The 13,261-nt window shown below is 38.7% G+C and overlaps 1 protein-coding gene across 2 annotated transcripts in view; it reads left to right on the forward strand.

Moving 5' to 3' along the window:
• The window catches only part of PDE3A (phosphodiesterase 3A), a 371,124-nt gene extending 366,339 nt beyond the window's left edge, over window positions 1–4,785 (forward strand). For both annotated transcript variants that reach the window (XM_050968214.1, XM_050968222.1), the window contains one exon: window positions 613–4,785. In XM_050968214.1, the coding sequence (XP_050824171.1) occupies window positions 613–860 (248 nt within the window). In that variant the 3' untranslated portion in view covers window positions 861–4,785. The remainder of the gene's footprint in view (window positions 1–612) is intronic.
• Window positions 4,786–13,261: the final 8,476 nt, after the last annotated feature.

Consider the following 13,261-nt stretch of genomic DNA (forward strand, 5'->3'; position numbering starts at 1 on the left):
AACAATAGCAATGCTGCGCTGTATTGTGTGAAACCTAGATTTGGAATTTTCACTTGCTGCTTCAGTGGAGCTCAGGCCCATTGCAATAGCAAGGTAATGTGTAGAGCAGATCTTTAAAAGGAGGGGATCATAGGTGCTGTTTTGTTGACTAATGTATTCATTGCTTGCCTTCTCCTCTTCCACAGCTCCTGTCAGTGCATAGGCAATCCGTAAAGAAAGAAAATAAATATTTCATAGAGTAGTGAAGGGTCCTAAATTGGTCAGCCTGAAGCTGGCGACATTTGCTGTCAAAAAGAGCACATAGCATGCCCAAATGAGTGAGAGGAGACATGCACTTTGTAATATTTTTACAGGCAGTATATCATTCAACCAATAGATGTCTTTGTGTGCTGTACAGTGTCCTGGACCAGGTGTGCTCCTTGGTGAACAAAGGACACAAAGCTGGGACTCAAACTGTGTGAAAGTTGGCTTGGTCTGTTTTTCCATGTAGTTGTACCTATTTTTTTTAAATAAACTCTTAATTAAGATGGACCTTGATTCCATATATCATGACTCTTAATCTCTCTTCCCTCCCAAGAAAACAATACAGTAATTTGGTCTAATATTTTACAGGAAAGAAAAAGTTCAAGCGGAGGAAAATCTACTGCCAGATCACTCAGCACCTGCTTCAGAACCATAAAATGTGGAAGAAAGTAATTGAAGATGAGGAAAGGATAGCTGGGACAGAAAAGCAAGGTCTAGAGCAATCCACGCTGCACCAATCCTCGGAACAAATTCAGGCCATCAGGGAAGAGGAGGAGGAGAAAGGGAAACCCAAAGGGGAGGAGGAGGAGGACACAGCTATAGAACTGAACCAATAACAATATTTTCAACAGTATTTTAAGACAGATTGACTTGTGCACAGACTCCTTTTCAAGCCAGCACAACACTTAGACACAACACTGTAGAAATATTGGATAATGCGCCTACAGCAATTTGATTTGTTTCTCTTTCCTTTGTATGGTGAGGTACATTGTTTAAACTCCTATGCTCAAGAAGCTTTCGCACTGCGACACTGGCTTTTAGAGACTTTCTTAACGAGGCAAGGAGAGGGTGGAATTATGTACATAGCCGTTCATTGGCTGCGCACTTCAGCAAAGTACATGTAATGATACATTATGGTCACCGTGATATTACAGAAGGAAGTTGTCCAAGGAAATACTGCTCCTAAAGCACATTTGCAGTTAACTGTGAGGTACCAGTTAAGTAGATTTTGCTCTTAACGCTGAGGGATAAAAGTTCCAAAGCTTTCTCAGAATGTTAATACATCCTGCTAACATATATGTGGGGGAGAAGAGGGCGCGCACGTGTGTGTATTTGGCTGGATGTACTATAATGTAACTGAGTTTGAGTTTTTATCAGACTAGGTTTAGCACATGGCTTGTGAACAAACACAGGGCCCCAATTCTAAGAAATGTGGGTTGGCGTGGAAAGTGGATCCCTTCGTAAGGAGCTCTGCATTTTCAGTGGCCAATGAAGCCTTCTTTTGCAGCCTGGTTGCACCACTGTCTTTCAGCAGAAGCCGTGCGACTCTCACTGCTGACTGGCACCATTTGGCAGCACCCTGTGACTGAACTCCTAACCACCTGCCACATTGGCACTTTCCAGACTACCAGTGAAAGGAATGTGCATGGAATCCATCGTATCCAAAGTGTGGGTTATTATAGGGCACACTTTGTTACTCCTCGTTAAGAAAACTGTGCCTTTGAATGAGTTAGAGGTTTCAGGGAGCACTGTGTGTGTGTGTGAGAGAGAGAGAGAGAGAGAGACCATGCATGCTTGGGAGTTAATCACACACTACTGCTTCCTCCCTTCCCCAGCCTTACATTTCCTTGTGTCAGTGGCCAAACACATTGTAAAATGAAGCTAAATTGTCATCTTTAAAGTGCAGCAGGAGAGATGTGAAGCCATCCAGTTCCTTGGGCTCAAAAGGCAGTGTCTTTGTGATGCTCCAACAGAAGGGTGCGGTGAGGGAGCAGCTGCTTGTCCATATTTGCTAGATGCTTGTATGCCTCAGCAGCCACTCACACCAGCTTCAGAGAGTGCCATTTTTCAGCACAGGGTGCTGAATGGGAGCCATTTGCAGCTGGCATTCTGCTTAGATGCAACATACTCCATCCATACTACTTTGTTTGCGCTTTGGGGGAAAAGAAAGATTGGGGTTGTAGTAGAGCAGATAATTTTTGGTTTGTTTCTCTGTCATTTAAGCTGTGAGCCAAACGTCTATTTAAAAAGTTGATATTCACGTTCAATATTTTATTTCACGATATTATATTTGTCAATGATTAGTTATCTAGATGTAAATATGGAGAAATTTGTATGGGTTCCTGTAGATAATGAAGTCTTTAAGAAAAAGGGGGGGAAAAAGGGAAATGTTTTTGTAAAGGTAATTTTTTAAAAAACACCATTTTTATACAGTGTAGCCATTTCCAAGCCCATCAAATAAGGTCTTGAGTAGTTAAGGGAAGCCACTGGTCTACAGGAGCCAGACACTGACATATTCATGTTTATTGATTTGGACAGGTAGCCTCAGCCATTACCTTGCTAATTAAGGATTTACCAGAAATCTTTTGGTTCCCCCCAAAAAATCTGAGTTCTTGATCTCCCAAAAGGTGGACCAATGAGGTAAGCCATTCTAAAATCTGAGCCTGCATACCTCATTCATCAACAAAGCTTGAGTGGGGCTGCTTGGATGAATAAGAAATATGTAAGTAAAGGTTGCAGTAACAGCCCATCCTGTTTTAACTTAAGTCTCTGATCTGTCCATTGCTCACCCCCTTTTATTTACCACCCTTCACAGTATTTTATTGACTCATTAGTACTTCTTGGGAAAGAACAGAGAACATTCTGTTTCTAAACCAGTCTGCATATGTGTTATCACTTCTGTATTATTCTCCAATTCAGCCTGCAGTTTGGGTGTCTTTGTTTCTTGTGGGTTCATCTTCTCTTTATCTTTTCTTCCCCCTTCAAACAGTAGGAAGACACACTCCACTGTTAGTGACAGCATGATTATAGAGCATCATTTCAGTTGGGAACATCAATAGAAAGAGTTGATTAATGCTAAAAAAAAATGAAAGATCCTGATTTCATTTTTTTTTAAGTAAGGGAAATCAGATAACTAAGCATAATTCTTCCAAAACAAAATGGAATGCCTCTCAAAGTTTTCTCCAAAGCACCAGCAGGTCTCCAGTAATTCAGGCTTGCACTGTTTCAACGTTCATTCAGTCACCTCTGTCTATCAATTAATGTTTTGGCACCAATTATATACCAGGTTGAAGAGCTTTCTCACAACATTTAACATGTCCTTTAATATTATTTTATGAAGAATCAAACTCACAGACACTGTAGAATTCCACATCCCAACTGATGATGAAAATCTATGGTCAGAGTTGGAATTTTTTAAAAATGCCAATGGGCTAAACAAAAAAACAAAACAAAAAAAAATCCTTGGTGAAAACAAAAGGCAGGGTTCAAAGGTGCTAATAAAAGCACAGATGGTGTAATAAAGAGGGGAGGCATTCCAAATACAAGGCTGAATCCTGCAAACCTTTTACTCCTGCACATAGTCCTGTTGAATTCCTTGTATAAGTATGGGCTACTTACCCAAGCAAGAGTGCAGGACTGGGCCTCTGAAAAAGAGCTCTTTAAAATGTACCTAGAGGAGATTTTTAAGATAAATCCTTAGTTGTCATCATTCTAATTGCTACTCAGCAATATTAAAGTCTGTTTCCAATTCATTGAGCTTACTTCCTGTAGTGCCAGTGAGGCTGTTACAAATTGCTACATTACTACACAAGCCTATTTGTGGGTGCAGTTAGACAAACTCAGGTCTTTTTAAATGAAGGAATTGCTGGCAGGCTTAGAACAGGAATGGTGAACATTATCCAAACTGTAGAGCAGCAGGCAACACAAGTGAAAGCAAAAACAGCTGGGACTGGTTAACTTGATAATATGCTATCTGTGGTGATGTGCAGAATTCGTTGGTATTAGTAAAAAAACAGCTGCATCTAGTAACAAACCAGGTGACATTCTTGCACTCCACATTGCTACTGGCAGAACCCGACTTCAGTAGGCAGTGACCCACTTATAAATCTTACCTGTTGTCTTTGAAAATGTTTTTCCACCAAGAAATTATTAGGAAACTTCCCAGACATGTTTTACCAGTAAAAAATAGGTTTGTATTGAATGTGTGCATACAGTTTTGCTTTCTTTTGTAATAGATAACAAAGCAAATAGTTGATTATCCAGAGATTTATGTACTGGTCTTGGCCCAAAAGAGAGGGAAGAACCAAAACTTTCAACCAGAAGTTTCAGCAGCCCTTTCAGGCCATTTTGGTTTCCTACTTTCTACAGCCCTTTGGTGTTCTGAAATCCAGATAAACCACAGCCTGTGCAATAATTTTGAAACAAAAAAAAGTAAATTGCATTTCATCAGCAGTGTTCAGTTTTCAGGTAGAGTATCAATGAATGTTTTAAGTGTTGATATGAGATTCTGGTATGTACAGTATATAATTTGTTTAATACTGAGGAAACCAAAAACCTTTTCAAGAATGTTTCTCGGTAGAAATAATAATTAGAAATTACTTTCTTATGGAATTCCATACTTTGGGGGTGGCAGGCACATGTCTCAAGTTCTACATTCTTTTTAAAAAGAGAGTGAGGATAGGTTAAGACTTCCAATTTTGAATCAGAATCCTCATTCCCTTGTTAATTTTGTCTTCTCCATTGTAATCACTAACTGATTTAGCAGTGAAGAGAAGTACACTGAATGGCCTTGTATCAATCTACATGGCAAGTATTTCGTTTCTCCATCTTCTTCTTGTTATGCTACCCAGCCAATTGCTGCTGGTTCATCCTTACTGGTTTTAGAATCTGGCTTGTTTGTCAGTAGACATGTATTTTGTATTCCTCCCCCAACACACAGAAGATAGAGATTAGATAAAAACCCAGAACTGTTTATCTTTCCCTTGAATGGTACCGACACTGAAATCATCCCGACTTTGAATCGAAGCCTGCCCATCTCTAGAAATAACCATTCTAATTGGGCACAGATAGTCATAATCTAGGCTTAGTTGCGCTAATCCTAATGGGAACTTGATAGCATACTAAAAGTTTTGATCCAATATGCAAAACAACTGTTGCCACATGTCTTGGAAAATCAGCTGCTCTCCTTGATGCAAAAACAGTGTTAGATTTTTCCAGGTGATGCAGTGTTGCATGCCATGCATTAGATACCTGGACGGAAATCCAGTGGCAATCAGGGATTCCAATGTGCTCTTAAAAAGGAGTTCAAATCTCTCTTCTCTGTAAGTGAGATTCACTCTTTGTAGAAAACTATCGCAGTGTCAGTGCACCCCCAAAGACCTATTTTGAGCACTTAAGTGGAGTATAGGCATTGTGGAATTTAGGTGCATCATTTTGGTGGTTCATCGGGAATGTTGCCCAACTAAGAACTTAAGGTAACAATTTTCAGACGTCTTCAAGTGGCTTAGAATAGAATTTCAAAGGTATTTAGGCATCTAATGAGATTTTCAAAAGCATATAAGCAAGTTAGGTGCCAAACTTTCATTGATTTCAATGGAAAACAGGCATCTACCTCATTTAGACTCTTTTGGAAATCCCACAAGATGTTTGTTTGCATCTTTGGGTGCCTATATACCTTTGAAAACCTAACCCCAAAGTCCATTTTCAAAAGTGACTTAGGTGGTTATGTCCCGTTGACTTTCCATGAGATTCAGGCCCCTTAAGTGTTGTGACTTCTGAAAATGGGACTTTGGCACCTATGCCATGTTAGTCAATTTTTAAAAAATTTGTACCCTTACAAAAAATTGAGTGAAGACTTTTCAGTTTGCCCCAAAAATATGAATGAAGCCATTAATAGGTATAAATAGTAACTGCTTCCACTGCCTTACTCTGAATAGGGCCTTAACCTGCACCACTGATGTCAATGAGAGCTTTGCTATTGACTTCAAGAGGCAAAGAATCAAGTCCCTAGTCCCACTGATTTCCCCAGGACTACTTGACAAGATGCTAGTCAACATGAATGTGGTTAGTAGAATCAGGCTGTGAGGGAGTCAGTACCCAGATTAAAGTACAGAACAGCTTGCCAACTCATACCACACTTTACATTCTTGTAACAAAGTAAGACACACAAGCTGAGATGCAACTGTGCTTTGATTCATCCGAGATATTAACAGTGAAATAGAAACTATGCAGTAAAGGTTGGTTTACACTGGAATAATAATAAAAAAAGACAGTTGGCAACTACTTTGCTTCCTTCCCTCTGGTGAAAAAGAGGCATTTGACAATATTTTGGGATAAATTTGGTGGCTAGATATTACTAATATCATTTTGGCCTGTGCATATTGGTGTGGTTGAGAAGCACAGACATCATGTAACTGAGCATAAAGATTTCTGTTTAAGTGTGAGTGATGTGAGACAGGAATCACTTGAGCATTTTTATGACACATTGATGGAAAAATAAACTGGCTCCAAGGCATGCAAATTGCTTTATCTACAGCCAAGCATGTGCCTTTTTGTTGCAGCAGAGAACAGTCTATACTGTGCAACTAGGGGCTGAGCACCAAGAGTCATTCAGTCTTTCCAGCCTTGGCTTGGGATATTTGCCTGAAAAATTGGGTCTCCCCCAGCTGGCAGCATGGTATTGACGTAATTAGTCCTAATGTTGATGGGATTTTAAACATAGATGGAGACTGTTAAATTGGCAACCCCTAGGAAAGAAAGGAAACCTAATCAAGTTCCAAATAGACTCTATACAGTGCAGCTGGTTTTTACTTTTCATTCAAAATGGAGTAATCCTTTGGAGAGACTCAAGCATTGAGTTTCAAGGGTGTTAACCGTAGTACTGTTTGACAGTCAGTCAAACATCAATAAACGCACTAGAGATGATTTTCCCTTTCCCTCCCCAAACTGAAAAGGAGGAATCCCTCTTTAATTTTTTTTAAATGAACCCACAAATGTAGGAGCCTTTTGATGTCTGAGTTATCACTCTTTACAGATTTGCTAGTGGCATTTGTCAAAGAACCAGGCAATCTGAGGGAGATGGGAGGGTGGGGGGGAGAGGAGATATGATTTTGTGGTGTTTTTTGGACAGTATCCAGCCCTCCTCAAGAAAATAAATTGAAATAATCATAGGCATTGTACAGTGGTCAGCCTTAAAAATGTGCCAATTTATCTTAGATAAATAGAGATGGTTACCACTGTATTTGTGGTATTTCTTATACTTAAGCTTGGCAAAAATTATGTTGGTTTATTTATAGTATTGATGTTCATTTTTAAGCATATTTTTAGATTTTTATCCATTTAAATTTTCACAGTTTGTTAAGTTATGGGGGAAATCAAACAATTATTTAATGACAGTGACACCGAGATTCAAAATGTTAAAGTATTATAACTGTTAAAACACCAATTAACACCATATGTCAAAATACATAAAGTAAATATCCTTAAATTAAACTCTAGTAAGTTCTCAAGCAGCATTTTTCTTATCTTTCCTATTTGTAAAGTTTTATTATCAATAGAAATATTTTCTCATCAGTTTGTGTGTGTACAGGTGAAACCGATGTATGTCGACGTTTACTGATAAAAATCAAATCCTTCCAAGCCTACTTATCTCTAGTATCTAAAATTGGCCAGTTCTTAATGATGACCATTATAGTTGCAATCAACCAGCCTTGTCCATGGTCTCCTTGTCCACTTTTTACGACGTAACTTAGAGATACAGGAACTAAGTATGTAAGTCTGTTGTCAAATAAGCCTTCGCTCGCCATGAGAGGAGGAAAAAAATCAATGGTGCCCATTTTAATCAATGTTTTCGGATGGCTGATCTGGGTAATTTATGTTTTCACACTTCTCAATGTATGTTTCACATTGCAGTATGTGTATGGTGTGAAAATTGCACAGGGGGCTGTAGCTGTTGAACTGGCTGAACTGGTTGCTTCCAAGCTACATGAGCAACCTGAAATGGTTCTTATGATATACAGTATGTAGGCTTCAAGACCCACATCTAGGTAATGATGAAAATTTTGCTGCATACAAAGTATTGCATTGCAGCTATTTAAAAAACAAACTGGGAGAAATAACAGCAGTTTTGTCTTAAAACTACATCCAGATATAAAAGTAAACATGAAGCACTCTGTAATAATCAAAGCTAAGGTGCATTTGTAAATGTAGCTGCCTTTTTGTTTCTTGGTTCAAAAAGTAAATCCAGCTGAGATCAAATAAGAAAAAAGTCCTTATTGTGTGGCCACAGTAAGCCATATGCATTAACTTCCACCTGTTTCAACTTCGAAAGGAAGCTGTCATTGCACCTGGTAGCTGTAGGTGGTATGGGGCCAGAGACTGGGGCTGTGGACAAAAGAAATGATTTGAGGGATTTGGAAGTGGTAGGATGTCTACAGAGCAGTTGGAGAAATATCTCAGGATAGAACAGTCCAACTCTATGCCAACCTTAACTTGGTTTGTTCTTAGTATTGATCTGAAGTAAATGGACTTAAATGTTCCATTCTTCAACAATGTCTTCCTTTATGACAATGAACACTCACAAACTATTACTTAATGTGAATTAACAGTTACAGTTTGCTTTTAAATATATATTGAAAATAGTTGAGTTTTTTCCCCTGACCCTGATAGTTTTGTTTAACATGTATAAACAAATCCATGTCTGTAATGTGAAAAACAATGAGAAAATGGTTAATGGTTTGCCATGCATGTACATAAAGTTTCAGGTAGAAAGTCCCATCTATCTATTAATGCTTTCCCTCTTCCTCCTTTCAAGATTTCTGCCTGATCTTGAAGCATAATTAAAATCTATATTACAGCAAAGGTTCAATTTTAAGTATTTATTAACATTAATACAGTACTACAGATTAGTATCTTAAAAGATCAAAGACAGCATTTGTAAATGTTATATAATGTCAGTGGTACTTTTATATTTTGATTTTTGTTAATATATATTTGGTCATTACTTCAAACACTCAACCTGTTTTTTTTTAATCAATATAAAATGTTTGCATGGGGAAAAAGAATCTTAAGTTCAGAGTCATACTTTTTAAATTTTAATTCATACTGTAGCTTTGTTTGCTTAACTGATAACATTTTCACTGATGGATGGCAGTTTATTTTTGATAGAAAAAAATCTAATACTAATGTTCAAACATATATGATTTTAAATTTGTGCATCACCAAAAATACTGGAAATGAGTATCATTTAAAATGACTTAAAGAGATCATTTTCCAATATGGTTTCATCACCTGGACTATAAATGAAATCCAGTGCTTGTATAACTGTGTATAATACACACACATCCAAACATGCCCTTCCAAACCACCTCATTCAATATAAAATGTTCCTTGTAATTAGTTGAATCTTAGTGAATGTGATTGTGAAATCAGCTCATCAAGGTCAAAATATTTTCTGAATGACAATTCTGGGGAGGATTATGTAGTTGAAATAGCTTGAGCCTCACTCGGTTTGGGGCCAAATTCTAAAACCCTGTTACACCCAAATCTCATCTTTAAGTCAATGGAGGTATTTGGCTACAAAAAGAGTAAAAGTTTCGTCCTTTGGGGAGATGGTTAATAACTTTGGATCTTACCTTGTGAGGTGCAGACCTCAGCATCAGAAGAATCATTCATTTTTGATATATAATCTAATCCCTAATCAATTCTGGCTGCAAGTTTTCCAGTGAATCACAACTGTGATTTTAAATTAATCCATCCGTAATGTTTTCACTTGAAGGGGTAACCTATTTTTATAAGGTAATATTTGATAAGTGGGTGTGTGTTATCTTGGAGATTCCTATGAAGCAATATTTTTAAAAAGAACTGCCAACCAAAGTGGCAATGCAGAAAAGTGCCATTTTGTGCAGGATTTGTACATGCCAACTTTTAACACAGTGTTCTTTTCACCAAGTACTACATGCATTAATTTATATTTATATATTGTCAATATTGTTGTAACCAAACTTCTCCTTTTTAAACACTTCAAGAACAAGGCCTTGTATTTTTAGGTGATGATCTTTCACAGACAGAATAATTCTTTTCCTTTCACTAGTATCTTGCACTCAAGACATGTAGCAATACTTAATATATTCCCTTCACAAGTATTTGTTAAGTGAATTAGTTAATGGTGGATAAATGTTTTGTACAAAATAGATTCTGTACAGAAAAAAAATCTTTTAGATAAACATTATTTATTTTTACTGTTTTGTAAGTTAGACACTATAATGAAGCTCCTTTTTGCCAGAATTACTGGAAGTGCCTCTTGGTAAAATGTATAATACAGTAAATATGTATTCAAAATTATTAGAAATACTTGTCACAAAATGAACAATGTGGATGTTGCAATGTGAAGACAAATGTACAACATAAATATAATTCTGTGGTATCATACGTGCTGTGGTTCTTTTCCCTTTAACAGAGTTGAATTCAGCTACCCACCTTTCTCTGTAAGAACTGTCATACTGCAAAAGACCAATGCTCCCTCTAAGCTCTGATCCAAACCCATTGAAGTCAATGGAAACATTCCAATGGGCTTTGAATCAGGTCCTGAGTGATGTCTCTCATCTCCAAGAGTAGCCAATGCCTTATGTTTCAGATGAAGGTGTAACACCCCGTACGTGTCTGACAATACTGTGCATTGGGAAAGAGTTCTTCCTAACCCCTTTCTTATCAATATATACCCATTAGCATTGACTTCTTCCATAGTATTATTCACATGCTTTTAAAGTTAAGCATGTGCTTCAGCACCTTGCTGAATAGGGGGCTTAGTGCAGGTGCTGGCTTTTATTTTTATAGTGGATGTCAACATTGACCTCTAATTTTTGTTGTTTTCATTTATTATTTTAGAACTTTCAACAAAGCTCTAGGTGCTTTTCACTGGAGGGAGAAAGTCCCTACCCCCAAAGAGTTCACGTTATAAATCGTTGACAAGGAGTAGGGAAGTGACAAACAGCTGGGAGGGAATAGGGAAAGGAAGGACAAAGGTTACAGCAATAAGGTCACATGGATACTCAGTTTAGGCATGTGCATGTGTTTCTGTCTCCAGACTTTGAATCATTCTTGTAGCTCTTCTCTGAACCCTCTCCAATTTTTCAACAACTGTTTTAAAATGTGGACACTAGAACTGAAATCTCACCAGTGCTGTATACTAGCTAATATCACATCCCCTCTCTGACTTGATATTACCCAGTTTACATATCTAAGGATTGTGTTAGTCTTTTTAGCCACAGAATTGCACTAGAACTTATGTTCAGTTGGTTATCTACAATAACCCCTAAATTCTATGTAGAGTCACTGCTTTCCTAGCCTATGCTTGATAGTATTAAAATACATGTTATTTAAATATCAGTTTCCCCAGCCAGTTCAGACTGCTGTGCATCAGTGACCTGGCCACATCATTAGTTACCACCTCACCAATCTGCAAATTTTACCAGCCATGATTTTATACTTTCTTCCACGTCAGTGGAAAAAATATGCAATAGCTTTTGGCTAAGAACCAATCTGTGCAATTCCTCACCAGAAATATCCCTCAATGATTCTCCATTGAAAATTATATGTTGAGAACTATTAGTTTTAAATCCACTTAATATGGACCATATTGATTTTTTTATATGCTGTACAGTATGGAGCCAAATGCCAGGTACATTATTTCAAGTCACCTTTTATAAACAACACTTGTAATCTTGCCGAAGAATCATATATAGTTTGTTTGACCTATTTGCAGGGCTGGTGCAAAGATGTTTCGTGCCCTAGGTGAAACTTCCACCTTGCGCCCCCGCCCTGAGGCGCCGCCCCCCCCGGCAGCAGCTCACCCTATTTGCCTCCTCCCCCGCGTCAGCTCCCCGCCCCCCACCCTCCGCCCTGAGGCACCCACCCCACCCCAGCTCACTCCTGCTCCATGCACAAGCACTCCAAGCACGCCCTCGCTGCTTCACTTGTCCCGCATCCCAGGCTTGCGGCGCCAATCAGCTTAGGCACCGCAAGCCTGGGAGGCAAGAGAAGTGAAGCAGCCATAGCGTGCTGGGGAGGAGGCGGGGCAGGGGTGAGCTGGGGCAGGGAGTTCCCCTGATGCCACCCCCCCCCACTTACTTGCTGCAGGCGGCTCTCCCCGCGCTCCCCTACCCCAGTTCCCTCTGCCTAAATGCTGTCGGCGACAGGGGCGGCCGAAGATCCGGCTGCCATGGTTGCTGCCAAAGAACGACTGCCTAGTTCGCCTAAATGGTTGCACCGGCCTTGCCTATTTGTTGAAACCATATTGTTTGGCATCCTCTCATTCTTTTATTAATGGCAATTGGTATCAATCATTCCATTATTTTGCCTAGGTTTTGTAGCAGCCTATAATTTCCTTAGACACCTATTTTATTTTATCTGTTAATCTGTATAACATTCATTTCTCTGTCATCTAAAATATTCCAATTTTTCCAAGATTCATTAACCATTAACATCAAAGATCTAAAGAACTCCTCAGTCAATTCCTTTACAACTCTTGGGCGCAGCTGTAGCTAAGCGTTAAAGTAATGATGGGCATAAATTGCAGAATTTGGATTGAGATTTTGAACTCCCTAAAGTTCTGTATTTTGGATCTGAAATTTTGGCCCAGCCCAGGGAAAGGAGGGAGGCTCATTTGCCAGTTTGGATGTGGATCCAGGTTTAGATTTTGAACACCCCAAAAAGTTTAAAGATACTTGTTTCAGATGGGTTCGGGGTGGTGCTGGTCAAGTCCAATTTGAAAGACGAGTGAAAATTTATTCCAATACAAAGATAGCTAATGAATCCCTTTTCAATCTAGCCCCAACGTGTAATCAGTATGTTCCACTGCACAATTCACTCAGTGCTCAAAGCAAAGTATACAACATGAGGGCATAAAAAACATTTTAATTAAAAACACTTTATCACAAGGATTATGCTATCAGAATAAAAGCGCATTTCTTGTTAGAGATATTAAAACACTCTGGATCTCTTCACATAGCAAGAGGTTCTCACGAGTACAGATGAGCAATAAAATATATAGTAGGGGCAGCCAATAAGTTAGTGAGACCACACACGAACATGCTGCTTTTACTAACCTGGGAAAACATAAATGAGGCCATGACGCACAGATAGCGCCAGCTCAATTAAATGTAGCAATTTCCAGGGTGTTCAGATTACGCTCAATTACACAGGCAAATCCACTTGCTTGAAACCACTTAGAATTTCTTTT

Source organism: Gopherus flavomarginatus, chromosome 1 (genome assembly GCF_025201925.1).
Source record: "Gopherus flavomarginatus isolate rGopFla2 chromosome 1, rGopFla2.mat.asm, whole genome shotgun sequence".
Taxonomy (NCBI): Eukaryota; Metazoa; Chordata; order Testudines; family Testudinidae; genus Gopherus; species Gopherus flavomarginatus.